Genomic DNA, 20,139 nt, shown 5'->3' with positions numbered 1-20,139 from the left:
GCTCTCAGCTTGCGTCCTCTAATCACTTCTGTGTAAAAAAAGAAGAAAAACGTCAGTCGTTTCATCAGAGTTCCGCTCTGTGAGTCATGTTTTCGAGTGATATAACTTCTCTGCCGCGTGCCAAACTTGTCACCGTGCTCCGCGTCTCATGCTCACTTTCATTGTACACTCAGGAGAATTTATTTTCCCCCGAATACATTTTCTGCAGCCCTCTCTTTTATGAAATCATTGATTTCCAGTCCTGTCAGCGCAGCAGGACACTTCCCTCATCGGTCTTGGCAGAAACACAAATACAGAAAGGCTGCTAAATAATGCAGCAGCTGAAGCGTCAATAAAGGAGGCATGGGAGGCGTCAGATTAATGGCCAGGTCGTAAACTCTTTGAGGTCTTTACCCTGCTAATGCGTGACTCAATCAGGCCCAACAAGGTTAAACTACATAACCGGCAATCATTCATGAAGCTCAACTGGGGCGTTGAGTTAAAATCCAGACAGCAGTCAGTCCACTGGAAGTGATTTTTTCTGTCACCGAGCGGGGGAAATGAGCTCGGTCGGCACTGCAGCGAGAAGAGGATGAGCAGAGCAACAGCAGCGCAGTCTGGTATATGTCGACCCTCGAGTGGAAGTCCTTGCCAGTGATGAAAATATTTACCTCTGTGAAATGAAACTGTGAGGGTCAAAGAAGAAAAGGTCCCAGCTTTCATGAGGGCTGCTTATTTCATGTGTTGTGTCAGAATTTATCGCCTTCCGGGGAGCTGTTTGGCACACGCTTCCAGTTCAGTAAATGTTTACGGTGATGAGTAAGTCATCTCTAAGGAAGGGGGGGTGGCCGATTGTAAATATCTTGAAATGACTCATATTTATCATTTCAGACACAGCAATATGCATCTCTACACCTGTACATGTCTCCTGTGGGATTCCCTTATGTTTGAAGGAAATGCAGTCAAATGTGTCTAATTTAATGCTCTTACATCGTTGTGAATTTTGCAGTTTATTGAGATATGTTTCAAGTTTCAGCAAGAGAAAACTAGTCGGAAAGGTCTATACTGTCAATTTTTTATTCACTTTTTCTACATTTATTTAATATTAAAGGCCCTGATAGCAACATTTCTTATGACTTACAAGAATATGCTGTTTTCTGACAAAGGTGAAACAGTTTCACAGGAGATATTTCTGTATTTATGTTTTTTTTACCTTGCTTTTCTCACTGGTTTATAAATTGAGTGAGATTGGGAAAGATTGGGCTGAGTCACTGTCAATCAAATCTGATAAAGGTTTTGTGAGTTAAAATCTTTAAAAGGATGTCTTTCCAAATTTCGCTTATTTAGTTGTGGAGGTTTCATGTTATAAAATGGGCTTTAAAATGAACATGAAATGTCTTTCTTGGAGCCTTTCAATGTCATTGAATGCAGCTTAATACCCTGTATCTTTTCTTCTTCACTAATATTGGCTCTTTTCTCTCCTTTTTGCTGTCATTTCACCAGGAGGTAGAGGTCAGTTCTCTCCTATTTTTCTACACTGTTCCTCCAGCTGCCTTTTGTTACTATGTCTTTTTCATTCATGACTCATTTCCTCGTCTTTTTGTGTGCCTTTATCTCCGCTTCTCCATCCATCTTCTCACTCTTTTTTTTTTTTAAATTTTAAATCTCCTTCAACTTGCCCATTTTAATTAGAACGATTAATGTTCTAATTAAGGCAGAGCACTTTAAAAAGCCTAAAAGCCATATGTCTCTCACATATAGGCATCGGGGGCAGATTTGTTGGGCTCATTTCCATACAGATGTACATCCACAGTACATTCCCATCTGTCTCTGGTGTGACTCACTTGGCTAATTATCATGCCGCAAGACTAATGTACACATTATATGCAGTGTGCAATGATAATGTAAGCTACTTTCACTTCTCCTCCATGAAGATGACAGAGTGTTGATATGCTATCAACAACACTGTGCGCTCAGGCCTGCAGTAGGAATTGCGGAGCTTCTCATTCTCTGCAGCTGCTAATAAATTGTTCTTTTTCTTCATGTTTCTGCAGGACGATTACGTTCGTACCTGGGATGAAAATCAAGGTTCTAATGACAGTAAGTGTACCGCCATCTCAGCTCTTTCTCACTGTGTGGTTAGTTAAGTCCCTGAATTAAATAATGTTAAATTTTAATGTTAATTTTTGCTAGTTTAATAGGCTCAAATATGTATGTGGCTTAATCCTGAGTGTGCAATGAGACATTTTGAGCAAACACAAAAACTATATTTTGACAATAGAATTATAATGCACAGAATAGTTTAATTTGAACAAACAAAAAATGATTCTGTACTCAGTTAAATGTAGTTTTAGGTCCTTAATCTATTTATTAACCTCAGCGAACATGCAACTAAATTGAATAAAAAAAACTTTATTAGAATCGTCATATTCATACAGGTACATGCATGAATTTTGACCTCTGCATTTAACCCATCCTAAGCATTTAGGAGCAGTTGGCTGCTGTAAAGCGTGCAAAGAGCAACGTGTGGTGCAGTGTTTCGCTCAAGGTCATTTTGACATGCAGACATTAGGAGCTGGGGATCGAACCGCAAACCTTGTGGTTAAAGGACAGGGACCCGCTTTACCCAATGAGCTACAGACGTCCCCAAAATGGATTTTTGTTTGCTCAAATGATATTATTACTTCTGCTTTAAAATAATCAATAATGTAATAATACAAAATGTATACCGTATTTGTAGCATAAAAATGATCCTGATTAAGAAAAAGACGTTTTCCTAGTCTTGCTGAGACACTATTAGTCTAAAGGTAAGATAGTCCTTCCCCTTTTTCTCTCGTGAAAGTGAAAGATGGAATACTTCCGTTAAAGCATAATGTAAATCCACAGTAGTGTAGCTTGTTGGAGTACGTTTTAAGTGCAGTTGCTTCTTCACTGACTCACACGCTCTCCTGTCGGGCAGTTGTCAGACACTCTTTTTGAGCTCGCCATTATGAAATTCTGTTATATCTTGGCTGCCTGACAGCTGACTCCCAGCCCGGGCGCTTTCTGCAGTAAAGACGCTTTCACCTCACTCACTCGCCAGGAATGTATTTCTTCTGTGGGAGCAAAACGTGTTAACCAGATATTAATAAAGCCTCTATAGCCTAGCAACATTACAGCTACACACAACCCACAATGCAACACTCTCTTAATGCTCACTCTGCAAGACAGGGATCGTGAACACCAGTGCTCCCTCTATTCAAAGAAAACATCGGCTGCTGTTAATACATAAATATCTATTCCTCAGCAAAACAGTATGTTATCCTGTAAAATATGGATCTTAAAGATAACACAAAGCTTAACAGCCAAAACCCAAAGTATATCCACACATATTAGTCTAAGATAAAAAAAATAAATAAAATCATATTAAATCAAATTTGGTAATTTATGTTTGCAAAAGTCTTTTTCTGTGCTCAAAATGTCTCATTCCATACATATAGGTAAAAAAAAAAAACTTGCCTGGGATGCATGCATGATGAAAGCAAAGCCACATGATTTATTGAAACTGAATATCATTAGCCTGTGCCATAGCATGGAGAGAGAATCTGTGGCCTGTGTTTAAACTGTGATGCTTCCCAGACCGCCAGTGGTTCATCGTGTTAGACAGCGCTGCGTATGCTCTGTGTTTGTATTCCGGGGTCAGCCGCTCGCTGTCCGCACTTGTAGTGGTTCCTCGGCGAAAAAAGGTTGAAAGATGTTAGCGCTCTGTTTTATCTGCTTGAGTGGATCCGATGTGCCTCCCCCAGGAGATGCTAAACATTGGCTCGACTTCAACCCATCACCACTTCGTTCCGCGTCCTCCTTTTTTCTCTCTTTCTCTGCTGCACTCGAGCCGGAGACGTGCGTAAAGGCAGACTGTCTGAGGTCTCTTCCTGCTGAGACTACATCCTTAATTGAGCCTCTGTAAGATGAAGTCATGACCGAGTCGTGTCCTCGACCATTGTCGCTTGATTTGCAGCTTAAATGAAGTCGGCTGAATGGCAGAGTCCATTAGAGCAATTTGCAAGGGCTTAATGAAGGGCTAATTATGGTTTCAACTGAAAGGCCAGAGAGGAAAGTAAAAGCATGAGAAGAGAGTGAGGCAGAGGTGGGGGCTAATATGCCTTGATTTAGTGTGAAGTGACTGACTTCGACGTTATTCCTGCCAACTCTTAAGTCAGTTTGGTGATGAGGAAATTGTGGACTGAGGGGGAGGAAGCAAGTTGACTAGTGTAGGAGAGTATGATGGGGTGAAAATGAAAAAGGAAAAGAGAAAGGATGTTTTTCTGCTCTGTTCATCTGTCAAGAGGAAGCTGTTTATTCACAAGGAAATCAACACAGAGGAGGTCATTAGCCTGCAAAATCACATGCACAAAAACATGATACACTGAAACGAGGTGATGAGGTGTGTAATGCTGTGTCACCTATTGATCTGAAGGGCTTCATTTATATTTTTATAATTTAAATCTTTCAAGGGCAAATACATATTGACCCACCTGACTAATTTTAGAATCAGTCAACGATTTGGCTCTCAAGCAATTTTGGTTGTCTGTCTTGCAGTTTTAGCAGTTCCACGATCCAATTTCCCACAAAGATGCTGTCGAATGATCCACTATAAATTATAGTAAGCTTGTTTTAATATCACTGGAGTAGTATTGTGCATGTTATGGCTAAAAGTCTTGACTTTTGCAAAATAAAACTGAACTTCGCTGCAGAACAAACACCATATTGTCTGCATCTTCCAGTCATCTGCGGCTCCATATTCAACGTTATTGAATTATCAGTGGGCAAAACCACCAGGGTATTTATGCTCAGTGTGAGCTCTGTATCGAGAAACATAAAAAAAATTGCAATAGAATGTTTTGAGCCATCTGACCCACCTAATTAACATTAATAATGCTTTTAAATAACCAGCCCAGTGTCCTATCAATTACATCAATAATGGACAATTCTTCTTGTGATTTACGTCCAGTGCCAGCATTCAGTGCTGTCATTTGCCATAACTACAATCTTTGATCATACCATGGTTGCCATGTGTGAATACAGAATTTGCAGAATATTGACGCTCTCGTCTGGCAATAAAGTTGAAATAATAACCCAACTTTTGCCAACCGAGCCGACATAGATCAAAATCACAAGTGGCATCGCTATAATGTAGGTGTTCATTCAACTGTGTGCTCCGCTTTTATGACACTTTAGCAAAGCTTTATATGCTTGCCTTAGGTTGTCAGATGAATAGTCCTTTGCTACTTTCATTTCACACAGTGTAAAGCCCTTCATCTATCTCGTTCCCTTACTCTCGTTTTGACACGAGCGTACTATCTCCTCCATTGATCTGCCTTCCTTTATGAGTGGCCTAATGAAGCGGAGGAGGAAAAAAAGGAGATTTGTCCCTCTGAGACATCACTAAATCAGCGTGATGTCTTCACTTCCCGAGCTCGGATGAGCCTGCAGGCCTAATTTCTCAGCCAGGCAGCCCAGACCGCTACACCGCCGCGCAGGAGGAGGACAGGTCTTTTGAACTGTCAACACTCCTAATGCGCAGACAGCCAACGCCAGCAACAGCAGACCAAGGTGGAAATTTGCATTCAGGCACCGTAGTGGCTGATTCCACTTCAGCCAGCAGCGCCGTGCAGAGTGAGGGAGAGGTCAGGGTAATTTGCAGTCGATTTCTACAGTCGATTCATCAATCCAGCAACTGATTGAATCACCTTGCTCTTACAACAGTAAACACTGCAGGAGTGCGGTTGTAATTTGGATTTGTAAGAACAAACAAGTGTATATACACAAACATGCACAAACACTCAAGTGTTTGTGTGCAGCACTCGCAGAAGTTTTTTTTATACATTAGCTTTTCAAGTGTACGTTGGATTTCCACAAGCTTATCTCAGCCAGAGAGGCCAGGTGAAAGGTGAATGGACACTTTCTGGCAAATCAATGGTTTCAGATCAATGGCAGACACTAAAGAGATATGAAAACACGCTGAGTCCACACTCCACAAAGAGTTTCATACCTCTTGAGGCTATTGATAGATATTGTTGCTTGGAGCTCACACACACACACAATTGTTAGATTGTCAAACGCCTGTTGAAGCCTTCAGCTGGATGTCAGCCCACCAGCTCAAAACTCAACGTCGAGGCAATCGAGCATCTCTTTTCTTTTTTGTTGGAAAAATCCTGCCCTCTGTAAGACCTCTCCTCTCAACACGTTTTTACTCCACAATATCCACCGAATCAGGCTCTTCTCCCACCAGGGAGTCTGCCTAGCTCTTTGTACACGTTGTACTCATCTTGTGTCTGGAGTTTTGCAACTCTCAACCTCAGAAACCAGCTGCTGCAATCCTCCAGGGTCTCCTGCTGCCCTTCTCACCTTCACACTTCACAAATTTGTTCAGTGTCACTCCCTTTCCACTCTCCCTCATTGGGCCACCTGGGGCGGCTTTTATCAAATTCAATACCCCACATACAAGGCTGCAGAGGGATCAGCATGTTACTCCAATTCCAGAGGGAGCCTCATGTATTGTATATGTAAAACTAATCTTTTGAAGACATGCCTCACATCATCTTCTTGCTACTGAATCTGCAACTTTCTCTAATTACAAAATAAATCCTTCACATTATAGGCTATCTAATTGACCCTTCTCTAAGTCCTGTCCCTCGAATGGCCAGAATGGCCAACAGCGTAGCATCGGCCAGTTCAACCAGGGTCCAACAACTATCCGGCTCTGCTCCATAGACGCTCATGCAATCGTTTCAGATTCATTTTCAGGCTGGTTTTGTGGATTTCGAGCTAGTCATGGTTAAACAATGTGTAATAGTGATACTCATTACACAGAGATGTTGGAAGGAGATGTACTTTTCTAAAATGTTACGTTTCTAAGTTAAAAACCTGTGGCACTAACATTAGCAGAGTACGTCAGCAACTGAAGGCATACTGAGTGCATACACATGCTGCTTTTGCTTTGTAATGATTGTAACAGTAAATGAATTTACAGGAACAGTGTTGTTCCTTAATTTCATTGTCTTCTGTCTCGATCGCCAGGTGATGGTGGTTCACTTTTACACTATGATATGTAGGCTTTTCGTTTTAGGGTTATCTTTTTAACCTGTTATCGCTGCTGAATCCGTTTGACATCCTGATATATCCTTCTGTCTGCTTCTCTCTGAAATCGCTTTTTCGTTGTTCCAAAAATGTTATATTTATTCAGGGAGTGAAGTTAGTGACAGTGTGGGCGCCACGGTAGCTCCGATAGCTTGACGGAGTAGCAGCGGCGGGTAGGGGCTTAGCGAAGGGTCAATTGTAGCTTGAATTTAGTTATTTCCCTATAAATTGTCATGTTCATGTTTTCAGGAGATTTAAAGCTGTACTAATAAATATTTTTATGTTAATGAATAGTTTGATATTTTGGGAAATACGCTTATCTTTCTTGACGAGAGTTTGTTGGGAAGATCAATACCACTAAAAAGTGGAAACAGCCTTGTTCTGTTTAGAAAATCCACCTACCAACACTGTTTTAGTTCAGTCTCACTACTCTCATCAACCTGGTTTGTAGGCAGCTGTTTCCTGTGAACCCACTGTATGCTAACATTACCTGCTCTGCACCAAACAGCAGACAGAAGAAGTCAGCGGCGAACTGGTGAACATATTGGAGCATTTAGCAGCCAGGTATTTCTCCCAGGAGATGGTGGGGACGAAAACGGAGTGAAAAGGACAGTGAATATTGCACATTACATTCATCAGGTGGACAGAAACACGACTCAAAATAAATGTGTGTCTGCTACATATGTAAATAAGCAACTTTCGCCGTCACAGGTGACAATGTGATTGTTATATATTCAGCTTGTTGCACTGCCGGCAAGTAGCCAAAAAAATAAATGAATGCAGGTTTACGTTTAGACCTTTATTCACCTTTCCTTGGTTTGCTGATTAATTTTTGTCACCGTGGGAATTCAAGCCTATTTATGCATTAACTGGACTAACAGACATGCCAGAGACACGTCTGGCTTCACTGCTACCTAGAAGACAAGATAACACTGATGATGCTAGAGAGTCAGTGTGTAAATAGTAGATAAGAGGGTTGATGATGAGGATGAGGCCTGAGCTCTGCTTCCGTTATCCTCAATCTGCAGGGATAAACCTCATGCAAATCTGGATGGTATTAGACTGAAGCACAGGGAGCCTAATTAGGAGAGGTTTACTGCTGCAGGCATTAGTTTAATACCAGAGGAGAGACTTTCGAAAAGTAAAAATGGAAGTAAGTGGGTGCATCTGCGGCTGAATAGAGAGAGTGGATGTGATGGGGAAAATAATAAACACGGAGGCAGAACATGAATGAGAATACACAGTGAAGATGTCCGATTTAAGGAGACAAAGGAATGAGAAAAGAAGGAAGAAAGGAAGATTGATAGACATGATTGCACAACGGGGGTTTAAGAAACAGAGAGGGAGAGAGTTCTCAGAAACACCAGATTGAGCTGCAAATCACAGTCAACCCAGAAATGATTCCCGGACCACGGAGAGCCTGTTGCTATGGAAACGTCATCATCGCAGGCACTGCTTTAATCCGTGGAAGCCTGTTATGTTAACATGAGGCTCAGGCAGCCACCTTATGCTTCTGTACTCACAACACAACGCTGTGCCAGCATTGTAGCCGCTCGCTACCGACAAGATTTATTTACAAATGTTTTGCTATTAGAAGGCAGGATTATCTGCTCTCTGTTTGTTTGCTGCTTCTTTAATTCTTTTTTAAATTTGCTTAAGTATTGGTTAAATCTTCATTGGATGGATTGCGAAATACAATGTTTTGCGTACTTGCTACCTTACCCGCTGTGCTGTATCCCATTAGTACCTTAATCTCCTTGTCCTCTTTTGTGTCAGGAAGTATTGAGAGGGTTTAATTGGCTGCTGCACCCTGATTCAGCTGATGCACTTGTGTGAACTAGACTGGGAGGGCTCCACCGTTGACAGTCTAAATGGATAAGGAGTCTGCATCTCGGAGGCTGAGTCTCCGAGCCTCACTGTTTCTCAGTCAGAGCAGTCAGTCAGTCAGTTATACAACCAGCTCAGCCATGACAGGGGGGTGTATTGTTTTGGATTTGCTTCTCAAATCAGATATCTGTCGGTTCGCTTCAATAATCCTGTGATGTTGGCAGCATTAATGTATTCAGCCACCGGGAAGGACACCAGAGGAGATCCAAATCCTGTCTGGGAAATCATAATAGTGCCCTAAAACAGGATACAGTAAGAGCAGGGGGATGAATACATGCACCTCCGTCATGTAGATGAAACTTGCAACAGCACTCTGTGAACAGTCTGTATCCTGGTGCACTGTACTGATGGATAGTGTAGGTGAATAAAGGCTGGGGGATGTGAAGAGAATAGAGTGTGACATCCAGGTCGGGCTCCAGGACGCCTGCTATGAACAGACAGCTGTGACATATGAGTGTGTGTAGGGTGTTGACACGTGGCCCGGCATTAGCTGCTAGCGGAGTGTGTGATGGATGGACGGATGGAGTCCAAGAGAGAGCAAGCTCGCCATGCAGGCTTTAGCCTACATGGCAAAAAGTATTTGTCTAAGCAGGTCACATAAAGTGTAAAATCGTTTTCAAATTAGGGCTGTCAATCGATTAAAATATTTAATTGCGATTAATCGCATGATGGTCCATAGTTAATCACAATTATTTGCAAATTAATCGCACATTTTCTATCTGTTCGAAATGTACCTTAAAGGGAGATTTGTCAAGTATTTAATACACTTACCAACATGGGAGTGGACAAATATGTTTGCTTTATGCAAATTTATGTATATATTTATTAATGGAAATCAATTAACAACATAAAACAATGACAGATATTGTGCAGAAACCCTCACAGGTACTGCATTTAGTATAAAAAATCAGCTCAAATCATAACATGGCAAACTCAAGCCCAACAGGCAACAACAGCTGTCAGTGTGTCAGTGTGCTGACTTGACTATGACTTGCCCCAAACTGCATGTGATTATCATAAAGTGGGCATGTCTGTAAAGGGGAGACTCGTGGGTACCCATAGAACCCATTTTCATTCACATATCTGGAGGTCAGAGGTCAAGGCACCCCTGTGAAAATGGCCATGCCAGTTTTTCCTTGCCAAACGTTTGCGCAAGTTTGGAGCATTATACAGGCTAGTATGACATGGTTGGTACCAATGTATTCCTTAGGTTTTCTAGTTTCATATGATGCCAGTATGTTCACTCTAGCTTTAAAACTGAGCCTGCTACAACCTAAAAATCACAAGTTGCGTTAATGCGTTATTATCGTATTAACTTTGACAGCCCTAATTCAAATAAGTAAATCATAAGAAGAAATCTGGAAGCGAGGTGTGGAAATGCGCTTTCCCCAAGGGCAAATCAACTTTTTATTGAAAGAAATAAGATTGTCTTGAGACTAGTTCTACATTATAAAGATGATTTTACAAAAATGCAATAGAAACAAACTAATCTCCATCCTGTTAGAAGGTCTTTTCATTTTTGTGTTCAGAAATGGGATTTTTTTTCTACCCTCGATTAAAAGTACAAAATGCCTCAAGATGCATATTTTTCACAGACCAACAGCTCTGCACCGCTCTATTAATTTAGACCGGCTCAGGTTATGCTGAGCAAATTGAGTGGAGAGAATCTGAGACTGGGAGTGAAGAGCAGAATGATGGGCAGAGAGAAATATACAGAAAATGGTAAAAAGTGAAGCAGTGATGATACTACAGTATTCATCTCATTTTCTATTTTTTCCCCAGATGTAGACACCACCAAGGACCCCTGTCAAAAGGTTAAGTGCAGCCGACACAAGGTGTGTATCGCCCAGGGCTATCAGAGAGCTGTGTGCGTCAACCGCAAGAAACTTGAACATAGGTGAGTGTGTAGCCCCTGGGCAAGAATTCGCAAAACACTCACACAATCTTCGATGTTAATGCACACTAACATGAGGTCAACGCTGGCGAGTTTAGTAGGGATGTAGTCATAATAAAGCTTGTTTGTGCACCAGTGCAGTACGACTGCCTGCTGCTTAATGATAAGCTAATACATTCAGACAACATGGAGGAGGGCTTCATGTTCAGGTTGGTGCTGCTGTTTCTGTACTCTGAATTAGCTCAGCGGTTGCTGTCTCAGCTTACTTAGTGAAGCTGAAGTGTTTGTTGAAGTGTCCTCTGTCCTGCAGACTGAAGCAACCTGCACTCAGGTCTCCTGATGGAAACTGCCAGCCCTGTCCCATCTCCTCCACTGGGCCTGTGTGTGGATCAGACGGACGCAACTATGCCTCAAAGGTACACTGAAGCAAATCAAAATTCAATATCGGTTTACCAACCTTCAGTGGTTTCATGTGTCGATGATATGATTGTATAATTGTATGTTTTTCCAAAATTCTGTTGTCCAATTTAATGATTCCAAGCAAATTCTTATGAACTGAATTAGTTATTGAAGATTTTGTTTTACACATTTGCAAAGTTGTATTGATTTCTGTGACGTATACATTCTGTTGCCATTTTATTAGGAACACCAATGCAGTCTTAATACGACAATCCGGCAATAAATCCTACCTCCATGAAGGTTATAAGAGTTTTAGAGAGGTGTTGATTTAACTTGATGGTCATTTTGGAGCCTGTAGTGTTGAATCATACTGAGAGGTGTTGTATTATGTCCTACACATTTATATCAGCGAGGTGAGAGTAAATAATGGAAACACCTCTCAGTATAAGGCAATATAACTCAACAGCCTCCAAAATGACCATAAAGTTGAATCAACACCTGCTGATAAACACACCATACGCTACCTGTCCAGCACTAAACAACAGACAGACAAAGTGAGCGACTAGCTGGTGAACAGAGTGGAGCATTTAGCAGCTGAAGAGCCAGATATAGAGTGCTACAGGGATGATTTATTTTTGTAGGCCAACCAGGAAGCTAGCATCGCCCTGGTTCCCCTCGACAAAAAGCCAATGGGATTTTTCCATTGGGTTTTGTATTATTGCAGAAAAGAAGCTCTGTGGCAAACACACGTTTATGACACTTATACGTGTTGTTTCATAAAATAATCTCCACAACTGAACACCACTTTTATGGTGTTTGTGTGTGAATGCAATTGGCAGAAGTAAAAAGCTAATGTTATAAACAAACTACACGACGATAGCATGAATATGAGTATACACAACGAGGCTGTAAAGGCGGACCAGTCGGCATGAGTCCTTTTTTAAGACACGTAACAGTTTCATGAGTGGGGTATTTACTGACATATTTTATATTGTAGAACAAAACGTTAAAATATCTTAAGCTTGTGTTAACCACTTATTTCAGGCATCTAACTAAAAACCCATTCAAAAAACCCATTGACTTCCAGACAAGGGAACCAGAAGTGCTAAAATGATAACCCATTTTTGAGGACTCATACCTGCACCACTCTAGTTCCCTCAGGAGTTGGTGGAGAGTAAAGCAGAGCTAAGAGGAGTGTGAATATTTGCCAGGTGGCCAGGAACACAACTCTGAATGAATGTCTTCATTCTCTTTTGCATGTATATCTGTTTGCTAACACATTCACCATAAGCTTTATGAGATGTTAATATGTTGATATTGTGTTTACAGCTTGTTTCTGCTGCCCCTAATTGGTAAAAAAAAACACAATCAATGCAGGCTTAAGTATAAACATATAGGAAAAAATATCTTTTCTCTGGCTTAGTGTAATGAAAGTGTGCATTTTTCTGAAAAAGAAAAGACGGTAGAAATAATCCCTGTGTGGAGGTGGCGGGTGCATTGGCAGTGGAACTGTACACCATCCTCCTCAACAAAGAAGTGAAAATGATGTACGTGTGGCGTCAGCATCACATATGTTCTGTATGCGTTATAACAACATATGTTGTGTTGAAGAATTGCTAAAATAGTCTTGACACCTATTACCACTGTAGTTTATACTAACAGACACAGACCTGTACACAGCACATATGTATAACAATATGTGCATCTGTCATGTGCTGGTACATTTATTCACAGCTTCCGCCTTTGTGTTTTACACATGCTAACACAGCGTACTAAGCATTGTGGGGTAAATAGTGACATACACTTTGCACATTCGGAGCAGAGCAATGTGAAGAGACTCTCTCAGGGGAGCAAGGGAGACAAAGAGCCGTGATATATAGCCTCCGAAGGACCAATTGGTGGCTTGTGGTGACAGAATCCCATGTTTTTATTGATTTATGCTTTGTCTTTTGGATCACTATTCCCAACCTTGCGTGCAAGCAGAGGTTGGAAAGCGCATTCAGGAGCAAATCTCTGATTTGAATTAAGGCATACAGTCGGTCCACCTCATGAATATTTGATCTTTGTTGCAGCAATAACTCATTTCACTTCACCTTTGTGTCCCCTTGTCGATGTCGCCGATGTGTGAATGTGTTCATGCGTGTGTGTGTGTGTTTGTGTTGCAGTGCAAGCTGGAGCAGCAGGCATGTCTTACGGGGAAGGATCTCACCCTGAAGTGTTCAGGTCTGTGTCCTTGTCCAACTGCTGCCCCGACGTCCATGGAGAGTAAACGTGGTAAGATCAAACACACGCAAAAAATTAATATATTTAATGTGAATTCACTGCAATAAAAGGCTTCCCATCTCTGTTATTCTGCATCTCTGTCTCACACACACAAACAACAATCGTTATAACAACAACCGGAATAAGTGCAACAAATATCATATTCTTCGTCGCCCTCTGGCCTCCACAGAGAGCTGTACAGGACAGGATCTGGCTGATCTCGGGGAGCGTCTGAGAGATTGGTTCCAGCTACTGCAGAGCAATGCCAAGCAGAACAACAACAGCAAGACTGGAGCCAGAACAACTGCAGTCAGCACCACATCAGGTTGGAGCTCCTAATTCATGAATCCAGACTGCATTAAGAGGGAGTTACAATACTATAGTTACAGGCAGTATACAGTGGAAACCGCTTATAGTGATCATCACGTCTGTCCGGGTCAAATTGATCACTATAAGCGGATGATTATTATAACCACATTTTTGTTGTTGAGCATCATTTCTCATGCAGATTACCATCTAATTGACATTTGTGTATTTATTACATGAATAATAATATCGCATTTGTTTTTTATTCAGAGAAAATTACTTTCCTTTTCCCGTCACGATATCAATGTGCACGCAGCATCAGCCTCAGGTATACAGCCGAAAGGCAGACGGTCCGCAAGTATCAAGGGAGTACAGTGAAAAACAAGAAAAATTCAATTAATGTTAGTCTAATGTAGTTTTAAAATGTTTTTCCATATGTTGTCATGAATGAAAAGACCCAAAATGAACACTGTAAGCGGACTACTTCAGCTTTTTGATCCATATATGTGGTTGATCACTGTAACCGTGATCACTATAAGAGGTGTCCACTGTACTGTAGAAAATGTCTAAACAAGTTTAAGTCTTGCATTAATTCGAAAAGCAAAAATTTGTCCATGGGGAAAATATTATCCTCAAAAATGTAGCTTCATGGTTCTGCTGCTGCTGCTGCTGCTTCATGTTCTCTGCGCTCTCACTTGATAGATCTCGCAACCGATTGCTGGATATCAAACATGTTTGAAAACAGTTGCAGGGCTGGAAGCTTAAAACTTTTGGGTGGATGGCTCAAGATAACGTTGCATCACATATAGGAGCATACTGTGCTTCAAACAAACAGGAAGTAGCCTCGGGACCTGTTCGGCCACATGTTGGTGCGCGATAACAACCAAGTCTTAACCGCGCTGTAAAGTGAGAAGTGGGAAATTCTTGTAATAGGTTGATAATGATAAGTTCTAATACAGTTTTTATAGCTGGAACCAATTTTGTTGAAACCATAACATAATTAAAGGTGCTCTACAGACGTGTTTCTGTGCAACGTCATCACAGAGATGCGCGTGCAACTAGGGGGCAGAAAGCACGGCATGTCCAGCAGAGCCAAGCTCCAAAGCAGAGATGCCAAGGAGTTGTTGTGCAGTAAACTGCTCAAATCACAGAAGAGATGGAGATGGATGAAAATGTTTAATATTCTGAGGGGATTACATGCCTTTGCTAAAAACAGGAGGAGATTATGGATCCAGGCCTGATGGGTAAAAGCATTCTAGTCACACAGCGCTAGCAAAGCAGCGGGTGGTCATGACTGCTCCACAGATCAATCAAAACGAACTGATCAACAACAGGGTGATCGACCCACTCTCTAGGGAAACATTTATATATATCTTTAGCGACTATGCTTTAAAACTTAAAAAGCGATGCAAGACTTTGTTACGGCTCAAAAATTGCTGTAATGTTACACGACTACGGTGGGGGAAAGCTCACTCCGGTATGCCATTCATATGCCGTAACGTCACATTTTGAAGTGAAGGCGTACTGACTTTTGGCGTCATTAATACAGCAGCAAACAACTATTTGCTATGTAACGATATAGAGGAGTAATGTCTACCTGAGCAGAGAATGAAGTCACTCTCCTTCTCTGTATGTGTTGTAATCCAAGCTTTTTCGTGCGTTGTTAACACATCAGTACCAGCCGCGCGTGTCTTTCAGTGCATGTACGTGCATGTGAGCATGCCCCACTAGCTAGCTAACGACCGTTGTTCTGCACTGCTCTCATACGGCGGTTACAGCTGATAACGCCATTGCAGAAGCAGTAGCACCCATCATCCGGTTCCACTTCAGGTTAACACTGTTAGCACCGTTGCCATTATTTTCACTGTTAGCACCGTTGGCTGCGGCAGTAGTCACTATGTTGAGAGCCATGCGGAGGCAGTAGATATGCTCCCAAACTCACATTTAGCACCTTTAAGAAAATGATGTGAGTGGATTTGCATTTGAAACAGGAGATAATTGTGAGCACGCTGGCACGGTTTCATTTTCTATTTGTGCAGCTGTCCCTGATAAAAAATGAATGTTTGTTTGTCTGTCTTTGTGTTTGCAGTGCTGGACAGGAGCCTGGTGGCCAGCTGTAAGGACTCCATAGGCTGGATGTTTTCCAAGCTGGACACCAATGGCGACCTGTACCTGGACCAGGCCGAGCTGGCCGCCATCAACCTGGACAAGTACGAGGTCTGCATCAGGCCCTTCTTCAACTCGTGTGACTCCTACAGGGACGGCAAGGTCTCCACTGCCGAGTGGTGCCTCTGCTTCTGGAGAGAGAGTGAGTATTCTGGGGAGGATGTGAGGTTTGTCTGCGCTCAGCTGCCCCCATGTGTAGCCACCTCTGTGTTGTGTGCTGGTCCGTCACTATTTGTCTTCCTACTCATCCTCCCGTTCCCTTGCGGGGTGAAACGGTCACCACAAGTAGCTGAAAACATTCCTGCTGCTTGTTGACAGCCCGGTTCTCCCACAGCTCTCAGAGACTGAGTCTGTCAGCCAAGCAGCCAAGCAGAAACTAGGTCTAGGTCCTAAGCTCATACAGTTCTTTGATTGGTGAAGGAAACACACTGGAATTGATTTTAAAATTGCAGGAGGTGATTAGAAAACATTGATTACACTCAGAAGAGACATCGGTTTTGACTGTTGATTGTTTTTGGCATCTTTTAAATGGTCGTTATCTCTGTTCTGTGTCTTATTGTGCCTAGGAGTGTGCTTTGTTCTCTTGTAAAAAAAATATTTTCTTTCCCTTTAAGAGCCACCCTGCCTGGCTGAACTCGAGAGGATCCAAGTACTAGACGGCGGCAAGAGAAAGTTTGGTAGGTATCCGACTTCTCATAAGAGCATTTCAGCCCAATTGGATCTGTCTTTCTTGGTAGAGGGATTTCATCCAGCAGATGACAAGCAGGAGGCGGGGATTAGTCCCTGATCAGTCCGGTGGATTAGAACTTGATACTGACAGACGGCGAAGGAAAGCAGCCATCAGTGTGTCTTACATGTATGTGTGAGCGGTGGAATATGTGAATGTGTGTCTACGCATGTGCGCACTGCAGATTTTGGCTGGCTGACTGGGCTCTGAGTCAGGACTCTCCAAGGACACGGAGAGGCGAGCAGGGGGCAGTCTGCCAGCTCAACGCCTCAGATGTTCCCTTGAAAGACTGGACGGACAGTTCTGGTTTTGTGCCGTATCATTTGTGTTTTTGTTTTTTTTTGTTTACATCAGCCTCTGAAATATTTATCGTCATGACAAATGCCTTCGTCTCTGAAGAGTACGACAGTTTCCTCTCCTTAAGGACAACAGCCTACAAGATAGTGATAAATGCAACCACAGTATGTTGTGCTTGGCTTTGCGTGAACACAGGCTGTATTTCATATTCATGTAATGGTTCAGAAATTGAAAACTTTCCAATCTTGTGTCCCTCTCTTAACCCAGGATGATTAGCCAGCCACATCCACACCACCCCAATATGCTGCAATATGCTCACTTAATACTTATTCACCCCTATCTTGCTCCGTGAACATATTTGTATTCATGGAATATGGAATTGGCTGCTACGTATGTTGCATGCATTACATTCTCACTTGGCCTCGGCACCATGTGCGATGAGGCATGATGCAGGTTGTGTTCATCTGCTTGTAGATTAAGGTCGCTTTACTATGGACCTTTTCAAACTTGACAACATAGACCAGGGGTTCTCAGACTTTTTGGGGACCCCTTACAGGGGAGAACATTTTCCAAGGACCCCCTCATAATCGTTACACCGATTAAGTATATGCTTACTACCACTTGTACTCTTAGTTGCCATAGGAGCTATTTGTATTGTAAAACTTTTCAACCTAAATACTTCAGACCTGTTTCATAGTGATAAACAGAAACACATTTCAACCTGAATCATGTTAAGATAAGATGAGATAATCCTTTATTAGACGCACAGCGGGGAAATTTGCAATGTTATTGAATGTTAATGCCACTTATATACTTTTAAACAGAGGGTGATTTTATCCAAATTGCATTTGGACTCAACCTGACAGTATTTATAACCTACATTTCAAGTAATTGATCTCGCAAGCTTTCAGAAAATGAACAGAAGCAAGACTGGCATAATCTTAATAAATCCAGATATTTTAACTTACCAGTCCAAAGCTGACTTTCACTAAGTGCTTCAACTTAAAAATACTGGACTTATGGCTGTGTGTCACAATCATATCAGAGTTTCTATTGGTCCGAAGCTAACGCGGGTGGGAGTATTGGACACAATATGCTTGTTTTATTGGTGCAAATGGTCCCTATCTGTAGATGCGCACTTTTTAATGATACAGCAGTTTTATAATTTATAGCTAATTATTTCGCCCCCTGACATAGTGCCACGGACCCCACTTTGAGAATCGCTGACCTAGACATTCTAAATGGGCCCCTTTGTATTTCCTTTTGCAATGTTTGTTAACGCAGTAGCTGAAAGGAAGTAAACTTGGACCAAAGCTATTGCCCTGGCAACAGAATGGCAATGAAAAGGTCTATATCCAACTCTTATTTATTTGTGTTTTTTTTACGTGTGAACGCCAGGTCGATTCATCCCGAGCTGCGACGAGGACGGCTACTACAGGAAGCAGCAGTGTGACAGGGGAGAGTGCTGGTGTGTGGAGCAAAACGGAGGAGAAGTAGCCGGATCTAGGATGCGTGGCAAGCCAGATTGCGGTAAGTCCCGCAGGTTTCAGCTGTCAATATAGATACATGAATAGAATTTGAAATTGAAAGCTGACTGTAGCAAGAAAAAAACAACTCAAAATGTCCACTGCGGATTGGCCCACTTCTCTACAGCACCCCCCCACATGCATTCTGCACAAGGCTTCCTTTATGTTAAAAGGACCCCACTGCAACATAACTCACTGCAGGGACCAGTGCCACATTCATGTGTCCGGAGTCATTTGCATTCTTAAAGCGCAGCTTGTCGCTTTGAGAAAAGTCTTTCAAGATAAATGAGGGCTGGTTGGACTGAACCTGCGGCCTGACGAGAACTGCTCCCCTGGCAAGGTTTAGAAATCGCTATTAAAATCCAGACAAAGTCAAACACATGCACGCTTTTTTTACCATTGCAGTCAATGTTTTTAAGTTGATTTCAGCATTTCCCATTGATCGAAAGGACTCCCGTCAAAGTTGAGAGGAAGAAATGCTGAACAGAATTTATTGCAATATACAAGATTGCCACAGTGGATAATTCAATCTCCCTGCATCCCCCTCCTGCATGTATCCCCCCCACCCGTCTCTCTACAGATGATGAAATGGCATATTCAGGTGATACTGGCAGTGGGGTTGGATGGGAAGACGAGGAAGAGAAAGAGGCTGAGGAGACTGCAGAGGAGGCTGAAGAGGAAGAGGGAGAGGTGGGAGAGGTGGATGATGGGGGCTATATCTGGTAAACATGTAGTTCAACCTCTCTACAGGAGCATCTTGATGGTCTCGATCACATACACACACACACACACACACTCAGATCCTCAAAAGAGATGGACGTGGTGAAGCTCTCACACTCAGAACAACACTGGCTTATGAAACAGCGAAGGGAGAGGGTTGCGCGGGTTGGGAGAGGGATGATGCATATGTTATGGGCGTATTTAATGTTACAGGATGTACTTTAAACAGGCAGGGGAAGGGATCATATCACTATTAAGATATTATGGGTCTGGAGAATTTTGTCCCTCATACTTGTGAATCTTTGTTCTCTTCTGTTGTAAGTCCTTTGAACTATCTTTGAGCAGTTTTTAGCTGATGCATAACGGAGACTTTAAGCAGTCGCAGGTGCTTGTCATGTGCTTGCATTAAAAAATGGAGAAAGATTGAGTGCATTTCAATAGTCCAAATTGGCCTCTTTCATCTTTTCTTTTTCCAGCAGATTAACAACATTTAGAGTTTTTGATTTCCGGCAGGAAACGGGCGATGAAGAGAGGAAGCCACGTTAGAGTATTGAAAAGCACCCTTTGACTTTACCGTTTTCATGTCTTTCGCTTCGGCTCATACGTGACAGTAGTCATTCATGACTTATTAAAAAAAAAAAAAAAAAGTTTCTCACGCATCACTCTTTAGCTTGTATATAATGTGTGTATTGGAAGACAGATTGTCACCTATTAGTCCCGTTATCAATGCCTTGAAAGACTAGCGGAATATACTGCTTAGTTGACAAGTGTACATCGTATCATAATGTGGATCAATTATTGTGTTTAATAAAAAAAATAAAAATAAACTGGTCTATGTGGCCCAGCTGGCCGCCGTA

The 20,139-nt window shown here is 42.1% G+C and overlaps 1 protein-coding gene across 2 annotated transcripts in view; it reads left to right on the top strand.

Annotated features, from left to right (window-relative positions):
• Positions 1-20,139, top strand: part of spock2 (SPARC (osteonectin), cwcv and kazal like domains proteoglycan 2) — a 33,414-nt gene extending 13,275 nt beyond the window's left edge. The window contains exons 2-11 of one of the 2 annotated variants that reach the window (XM_037781963.1): positions 1,483-1,491; positions 2,034-2,079; positions 10,768-10,882; positions 11,190-11,295; positions 13,444-13,552; positions 13,731-13,865; positions 15,936-16,154; positions 16,627-16,689; positions 18,435-18,566; positions 19,143-20,139. In XM_037781963.1, coding sequence (XP_037637891.1) covers positions 1,483-1,491; positions 2,034-2,079; positions 10,768-10,882; positions 11,190-11,295; positions 13,444-13,552; positions 13,731-13,865; positions 15,936-16,154; positions 16,627-16,689; positions 18,435-18,566; positions 19,143-19,288 — 1,080 coding nt within the window. In that variant the 3' untranslated portion in view covers positions 19,289-20,139. The remainder of the gene's footprint in view (positions 1-1,482; positions 1,492-2,033; positions 2,080-10,767; positions 10,883-11,189; positions 11,296-13,443; positions 13,553-13,730; positions 13,866-15,935; positions 16,155-16,626; positions 16,690-18,434; positions 18,567-19,142) is intronic. The other variant, XM_037781964.1, reaches the window with a different exon arrangement.

This window comes from Sebastes umbrosus, chromosome 10 (assembly GCF_015220745.1).
Source record: "Sebastes umbrosus isolate fSebUmb1 chromosome 10, fSebUmb1.pri, whole genome shotgun sequence".
NCBI lineage: Eukaryota > Metazoa > Chordata > Actinopteri > Perciformes > Sebastidae > Sebastes > Sebastes umbrosus.
Note: the sequence above shows the minus strand (reverse complement) of the source record. Positions and strands in the feature narration are given on the sequence as shown.